This window comes from Cetorhinus maximus, chromosome 4, assembly GCF_964194155.1.
Source record: "Cetorhinus maximus chromosome 4, sCetMax3.hap1.1, whole genome shotgun sequence".
In the NCBI taxonomy this organism is placed as follows: domain Eukaryota; kingdom Metazoa; phylum Chordata; class Chondrichthyes; order Lamniformes; family Cetorhinidae; genus Cetorhinus; species Cetorhinus maximus.
In genome coordinates this window covers 132,963,293-132,971,837 of record NC_135882.1, presented here as the reverse complement: position 1 = coordinate 132,971,837, position 8,545 = coordinate 132,963,293, and the positions used below count along the sequence as shown (strand labels likewise).

Sequence of the window (8,545 nt, the reverse complement as noted above, 5' to 3'; positions counted from 1 at the left end):
GGTCGTAGATTTGGAAGGTGCTGTCAAAAGAGCCTTGTTGAGTTAATTCAGTGCATCTTGTAGATGGTATATGCTGCTGCCACTGTGTGTCAGTGGTGGATGGAGTGAATGTTGAAGGTGGTGGTTGGGCTGCCGATCAAGCAGGCTACTTTGTCCTGGATGATGTCAAGTTTCTTGAGTATTGTTGTAGCTGCACTCTTCAAGGCAAGTGGAGAGCATTCCATCATATTCCTGACTTGTGCTTTGTAGATGGTGGACAGGCTTTGGGGAACCAGGAGGTGAGTTACTTGCCACAGCATTCCTAGCCTCTGACCTGCACTTGTAGCCACAGTATTTATATGGCTAGTCCAGTTCAGTTTCTGTCAATGGTAACCCCCAGGATATTGATAGTGGGGGATTCAATGATGGTAATGCCACTGAACATCAAGGGGTGATGATTGGGTTCTCTCTTGTTGGAGATGGTTATTGCCTGGCATTTGTGTGGCGCGAATGTTACTTGCCACTTGTCAGCCCAAGCTTGGATATTGTCCAGGTCTTGCTGCATTTGGAACTGACTGCTTCAGTATCTGAGGAGTCGTGAATGGTGCTAAATATTGTGCAATCAACAGCGAACATCCCCACTTCTGACCTTATGATGGAAGGAAGGTCATTGATGAAGCAGCTGAAGATGGTCGGATCTAGGACACTACCCTGAGGAACTCCTGCAGTGATGTCCTGGAGCTAAGATGACTGACCTCCAACAACCACGACCATCTTTCTTTGTGCTAGGTATGACTCCAACCAGTGGAGAGTTTTCCACCTGACTCTCATTGACTCCCCAAGGGCTCCTTGTTGCCACACTCGGTTAAATGCTGCTTGATGTCAAGGGCAGTAACTCTCACCTCACCTCGGGAGTTCAGCTCTTTTGTCCATGTTTGAACCAAGGTCAGGAGCTGAGTAGCCCTGGCAGAATCCAAACTGAGCGTCAGTGAGCAGGTTATTCCTAAGCAAGTGCTGCTTGATAGCACTGTTGATGATCCCTTCCATCACTTTACTGATGATTGAGATCGAGAGTAGACTGGGGTGGTAATTGGCTGGGCTGGATTTGTCCTGCTTTTCGTGTACAAGACATACCTGGGCAATTGTCCACATAGACAGGTAGATGCCAGTGTTGTAGCTGTACTGGAACAGTGACTGTAGTCCAGTGACATTAGCCCACCCCCACCCAACCACCCCATCCCATGGCAATCCTATTCATTTGAATTCAGCAGGGGTCATTGCCAAGCTAAGGCTGGTGGATTCTGCTCTGCGGTAGGTGGGGGAAGGGGGAAACTTAGTTTTGACTAAATGTTGACACTGAAGTCAGGCTTAAAAAAACAGAGAAAGAGAGAGAAATTTACTTAAGGTGAGGGGAGTCCCGCACACCGGTTGGGGAATCGATGGGAAACCCATGTTGCCTTTCTACAGGAGGCCTGACGCTATTTATGTCCAAGCAGGCATTTATTTGGATAGTGCGGGCCTTCAACTTGATCAAGGTCCAAGTAAGCAGGAATCCCACCCGCAAGAGCTGTTGCTGGCAATGCACTGAGGCCTGCATCGGGGATCACCGCTGGATCCCTGAAGGTAGGTAAGTGAGGAGGGAGGGGGGTTGTGTGAGGGGATCGCCAGCGAGGAGAGGGAGGGGAGTTGGATGCAAAGGAAGGGGGATGGTTTTCAGCCGGTTCAGCCCCTTCCAATTGCTGTGTACCTTGATCGAAAATTGAGTGACTGTCAACAAAGGAGTTCCCTATGAGTTAACAGGCCAATCTATCAGGGATTGCTGGGAAATTTTCAGGACTCATGGGAGACCTGGGCATGTCCAGTCAAATCCCTGATTCACCGTTAAATCCCAGTAGGGGCTCTACCACTAGACCTCTCTCTTTCAACTTCAATTTGCAATTCCTGCAAATCTTTCTATTTGAAGTATTTATCCAATTCCCTTTTGAAGGCCAATATTTGCATCCACCACCCTATTAGACAGTGCATTCCAAATCCTAACTTCTCATTGTAGAAAAAGATTTTTCTTCATATTGCCTCGGTTTGTTTTGGCAATCACCTTAAATTTGTGTCCTCTCAATATCAGCCCTTCAGCCAAATGAGACATTTTCTGTTTATTACTCTATGCAAGCCCTTCATGATTTTAAATAACTCTATCGAGTCTCATCTTAGCCTTCTCTGCTCTAAGGAGAACAATCACAGCTTCTCCAGGCTATCCACCTTACTGTGGAATACAGCAGCTTTCAATTCAAAACAAATGTTGCTTTCTCTAGTGTCAGTCTGCCTTTGGACAAACTGAAGAAACATACATGTAAAACTGTAAGGAAATGTTCTTGTTACATGCCTGAGTCACGCTAATGAGCAAGTACATATAGGGCATTGTGAGTCAATTACTATAAAAGTAAAACACTGACACCGTCTAAGGGAGCAGCTGATACTACTGAACCCAAAAAGGTATCTACAGCAGAACTAAATCTGTAGCAATCTTACACAACACACAATGAATATAGTAAAGACAGCAGCATTTTACACACAGCAAGATCCCATAAATTGGACTAAATTGAATGGCAGTTAATTTTGTTTTTTGTTGGTGCAGGTTAAAGGAGGAATGTTGATCCACACATTGACAGAATTTCCCTGCTCTTCTTCAAATAGTACCATGGGATCTTACATCTACTGGAACTGCTGGAATAGGCAACAGATATAAGGCGTGACCTAAAGATGGCACCTCTGAGTGCACTACACTTCCTCAGTATTGCACTGCATTTTTGACCTGGATTATGTGCTAAATTCCTGGGCTTGAATCCACAACCTTTTATCCAGAGAGGTCAATGCTACAAACCAAGATAACACTCACAGTATAGTCTTATCTGAAAAGAATGGCCAGGAGGTACCGGAAAGGGACTTTCCAAATTGTGGAACTGTACCCTAATTAAATCAGGAAAGAAGGGGACAAAAACTAGAAAAAAGCACCATTTGGTTCAAACTTTACTTTGCAGGATGCTGCTGTTTAATGAGTACCATTAAATCTAAAAGGATCTGAATGGGCTGCTGTTTAATCAGTATCTTTAAATCTAAAAAGATCTGAAGAGGCTGCTGTGACTGACAGTCTGGACTGTGACTTTATCATCTCTGTGATTTGCCGACTCAAAGTGTTTTCTATCCCAAGACTGGTGGTAACAATGCTAAGTCCAAAGCTTTTAAATAGCAACAGATGCTTTTTCCATTTATAGTGAAGGCTGCATTGTCAGGCCTGGAATGTATGGAGAAATGATACTGTGGCATGCCTGGGAGAGCTGACCAGAGATAAAAGGCCTCTGTCCCAGACATCGTGTGCCTGTTCTCTGCTCAACCTCTGTCCCATCCCCTTGCAGTCCTCTCATCTCTTTCTGACACTCAAACATGGCGCCCAAGAAACCTGACCCCAAGAAAGAGGAACCGAAGAAGGAGGTAAAACCTATTGAGCCAGAGGTTCCCAAAGAGCCTGAATTCGACCCCAAGAAAGTAACTGTGAGTACACCTCCCGCCACGGGCAAGATCTGTCTCTTTCAGTATGAGATATAAAGTGGCCTGCCTAATCAAGGGAAAACTGTAAACAAATAGAAAAATTCATGCAGGCATGTTTAACATCTAGAAATAAAAATATTGAAGATTTCAGGTAGAGATCTTTCCTTTGGGTGCTTTGTTTCAAGGGTTGCAGGATTGGGAAGGGACCAGGCACCGAGGGACTCGTAGATAAGGACAAGGATTTTGAAGTCCAGGACAGGTGCAGAACTCAGTGAGGGATAATTTGTAGACAGCAGAGTTCGACAGTTTATACGGTGAGGTGGTTATGTTGGACTAGCAGCCCAGAAGTTCAAATCCTACTATTGCGAATTGTGAAACAGAATTTAATAAATTTGATAACTTGTATCATGCGACTACCAGGATGGTAAAAGGTGAACCAGATAGACCTTTCATCTTCTCATTAAGTAATTCCCATGTTCCTATGCTGTGAGCTGGTGCCAGAAAAATTAACATTAAAGCTGTCAGAATGCTGTGAAAACCCAAATGGCTCACTAATACTCTGCAGGGAAGGGAAGCTGCCACTACTCAGTCTGGTTTACATGTGCCTCCACTCCGATTCTACCTTGTTGGCTCTTAATGCCCTTTGACGTGGCTGATCAATCCACTCATTTGCAAAACTATTGTTGCTGTTCAATAAGAAGGGGCCCCACAACTTCCTCAAGGAAATTAGGCAATTAATGAGATTTTGTGTCATTGCTCTTATATCTAAGAACAAACTTTTAAAAACTAAAATTACAAATGCAGGTTGAGGCAAGATGAGGGGAGCATTTGGGTAGTTGTGCCTGGCGATAGAGAGGAGTAGATAAGGGTTTTAACAGCGGTAATAATGCAATATGGGAAAAATGGGCAGAATTTGCAGCATTGGAAATATGAGGTATTTTGTGGTTACATTGTGGGATTTCAGTTTGAAGATAAGCTCAGCCCTGAACAGGACATGAGAAAGTTGTATGCTAAAGCAGTACTAATCTATTGCTATCCATTGCTCCTCCTTTGAGTTACCTTGGGATGTTTTGTTGCACGAAAGGCTTGATCGAAAATGTGACAAGACAGAGGAGCATTTGATGGGACAATGTAGAAGGTGCTTTATTCTGTCTCTAACCTGTGCTATAACTGACCTGTGGGTAATTGATGGAACAGTGTAGATGGAGCTTTATCCCATACTTAACATCTGCAGTATCTGCACTGGGAGTGTTTAGTGCTACCTCTGGGTGCCTGAAACAGATAAGTATATATGCTTCTGCTTGAGAAGTAGGAAATCCACTTAAAATATATTTTGGACAAAACAAAGAGATCTAGTTTTGTTTTACTCTCCCATCTGAAACAATCACCTTATTCGCAAGGCTAATAAATTTGACTTTTTTCCAGTTATAACAGCACCTTGCATTTATATGGCTTTAAAGTAGCAAAATGCCCACTCTGTGGATGAGGTTCCATGAAAAATGTGAAGGCTGCCTGGGCTCTTTGTTTGCCCGCCAACATTAAGGTTGGATGGGCAGCTCAGCTAATTGATTTATTGGCTTTTTAAATGGCCTTAATAGGCCTTTGACAGTTTGGTGGGCGTGCAGCCGAAAATCTAATTGAGGCGCGGTGACACCGGGACACATGCCTGATGTCACCACGCGTCATTTTACACCTCGGCGAGTGGGCCCCACCCGCACTAGCAGAGCCGAAGGTTCTACCCTTGGATTAGGTCCTGTGGCTCTTTTTTATACTTTTGTTGTAATCTCAGTGATAACAATGTGATTCAGACTTCATGAGTTCAAGCCCCGTTCCAGAGATTGGAACGCATAACCTAGACCGACACTTGAGTGCAGTACCAAGCGACAGTTGAACTGTCTGAAGTGCTGTTTTCTGGATGAGCCATTAAATCAAGGCATTGGCTGTCCTTATGTGTCTCAGTATCACATTTCGTTTGGTAACCCTTCTGTGAGGCACATTGAAATGTTTTACTACTTTAAAGGCACTAAATGCAACTTCTTGTTGTTACTAGTCAGGAACACAAATATCATTGTGCTATTGGGTATCTTTTTCATTTTTAAGAAGTTTGATTTCTTTTAGCAGGTCTTGTAAAATTTCCACCTGACACAAGTATTCTTTCCTTTCCAGCTTGAATTCAATGCCGATCAGATTGAAGGTAAGGTTATAGACATGAGCAACACTGCAAAAGCTCGGTTTTATTATAGGAGAAAGTCAATAAAGTGTGGTGAATGCAGTACTGAAATCCCATGATACACAAATGGGCAGAATTTTACTTTCTGCGGGTGATCGTGCGCCTGCTGACAATTAAGCGGGCAATTAAGCCCATTAACAGCGCAATTATCTGCTATTTTCTGTGGCGCATCCAACCTTACGGTTGGCGGAGAGGCGAATCAGCCAGGTGGCCTTTACATTTTTGATGAAACCTCATCCAAGGGCGGGATGAGAAAATAAAATAAAAAGAAATATCTGGGGACAGCATTTTTATGAGGTGTGCTTTTGTTATGACACAGCAGTTGGTAAAGGCTGAGTTGTTTAAATCCCAGAGGGAAACTTGAACAACTGTCATAACCTATATTTTCAATTGGTATGTTTAAGATGCAGCTCTGAATTCAGGAATAAGACCACCGAGCCGCGAAAGGATTTTTATATAAAACTAAATTAAACATTTATTAATTTAACAACAAATTAAACACATACACATGACTACAAATTACTACCATAATAACTTTTAAACAAATCCCCAAATTCATCATTCCCAGGTAAATCTTCACCAAGGCAACAGTAACCCATGTACTTTAAACAGACACCAGGCAAAGCACACTTAACCTTACAAATTCAAAGTGAGGTTCCTTTCAATTTGTTTCCTTTGCAGATACAGTTGTAGGTTTGCAGGCTGGTTAGACCTTAAATGCCTCTGACTTACACACACAAACTCCTTTCTGTTTATACCTAGCTTTTCCATTAAATGTAAATTTTCCATTGTATTACTAGGTTTTTTAATTTTACCTCTCTTAACAATAATCCTTTCATTCCACCAATTTTATTAGTAATATAAACATATTGCTTGACCTCTTCCAGCTAGGTGCAAGATTTTACCCATTCTTTTGAATGGTTTATTCAACAAATGCAAATTTACACTTTACCTTCTCCTTAAGTTTATCTAATTAACGTCTCAAACTACTACACATCAAAACACCCAGACTAGCTGGCTTTAATCTAATTAAAACACACACAGACACACACATAGAAACAGACCCTACTACAATTCCAATTTAACAATAATTTCCAATAACATTATAGGCATTAATATCTCTTCATGACAGCTTTCAGGTACTTGATTGTGCTGCATGGACATTCTTTTGCAGCTTTATGTGCTTTATTTTATTATTTGCAGGTCTGCAGTTCCCTGAGGCAGCTGTCTGCCTTCAGGGAGCTCTCCTGAAGTGCTCACCAGCACCGTGGTGATGTCATCGCCCTCCCTCTTCTCACCCCCACCCCGGCAGCGCTGAGCTTTTCGGTGTGCATTTCACGCTGGCTGGCCGTTTCCCGACTGCTCCCAAGCCTGCTGATTGAGCGTGTCCGACAAGGAAAAAATTCAGCCATAGTCTATGTTGAGTCGAAAGACCTTTATAGTGCCTTCAAGGTCTCAGGGCATCCCAAAGCGATTAATAAACAATAAATTACTTTTTGAAGTACTATCAGTGTTGTAATGTAGGGAAATGTTGCAGACAATTTTCACACAGCAAGCTGCCGCAAACAGTAATTCACAAAATGACTAGATAAACTGTTTTGGTGGTGTTTGGTGGTTGAGGGATAGATCTTGGCCAAATACCAGTAGAACTCATCTGTTCCTCTTTGAATAATATCATGGGGTCATTTATATACATCTGAGAGGGCAGACAGAGTTAAATGCCTTATTTAAAAGATGGCATTATTGATAGTACAGAATTCCATTAGGACTGCACTCAATCTAGATTATGTGTTCAAGTCCTAAAATAGGGCTTAAACCCACAACTTTTTGACTCAGAGGTGAGGGCTATCACTGAAACCACCCATCCCCACCTCCTTTAGTTGGTCGCAGCTACAATAACAGTTAGGTTACTGCCTGTTGATCTCTGCCTGCAATACAAGGAAAATTAACCAGGATTCCACTCCTAATCATTATACAGTGACTATGTTTAGAAATCAAGGAACAAGGAGACGATTGGGCTTGATGGTGATACACACCCACTGTTAAAAAGCCTGGCAGCACAGATTGTTTAGGGTCACAACAACAATAGCAACGACTTGTATTTGTATAGTGCCTTTAATTTAATACAAAAGGTTGGCTTCTTGGGTGAGGCATGGAAGGATTGCTGAGTAACAGCTAGAGTCAGCAACTTAATGGGACAGAAGGGAACTAATTGGAGAAAGAAAGGAGTAAAATGTTTTGCCGTCAACATTTTTACTATTACTCCCTCCAGTTCGTTTTTCTTTGATTCTCTCTTCTGGTACAAAAATAGTGGTGGGGAGGTGAGGGAGCTGGCGGGTAACAGTAAAAATGACCAAAACATCAAAGCCACCTCAGTCACTACCTCAGTCAGCCGAGAGTCAGGCTATGGAAATACAGGGCCTGAAATCCTTCTCGACCTAAGATAAAAGCAAAAAACTGCAGATGCTGGAAATCAAAAAACGTTAACTGCGGAGAGCAGATGCTGCCAGACCTGTTGAGTTTTTCCAGGTATTTTTATTTTTGTTCCTTCTCTACCTAGTTTGGGACGGCCACAGTCAGAGATAAATTGGTGGCCGGGGGTTGTGGCAGTGCTAGCAGATGAAAACTGAGAAGAGCGGAAATGCAACCACTCCACTGGTGCCCAATGTTCTAGTGGGCAACAGCATGCCTGCCTGTTTCAGGCAGAGATTGCTTAATTATTCAAATCGGCATACTATGCTAGTTTGCAGTGTTCAGGTGTAATTGCAGATAGCCATTTTCCCACATCTCCAC

At 42.7% G+C, this 8,545-nt stretch overlaps 1 protein-coding gene across 4 annotated transcripts in view; it reads left to right on the top strand.

The window, feature by feature from the left end:
- The first annotated feature begins 3,243 nt into the window (after window positions 1-3,243).
- LOC144679903 (myosin light chain, embryonic-like) overlaps window positions 3,244-8,545 on the top strand; it is a 39,675-nt gene continuing 34,373 nt past the window's right edge. For 3 of the 4 annotated variants that reach the window (XM_078540853.1, XM_078540852.1, XM_078540849.1), the window contains exons 1-2: window positions 3,334-3,525; window positions 5,689-5,716. In XM_078540853.1, the coding sequence (XP_078396979.1) occupies window positions 3,418-3,525; window positions 5,689-5,716 (136 nt within the window). In that variant the 5' untranslated portion in view covers window positions 3,334-3,417. Of the gene's footprint in view, window positions 3,526-5,688; window positions 5,717-8,545 lie in introns of all 4 variants that reach the window. The other variant, XM_078540850.1, reaches the window with a different exon arrangement.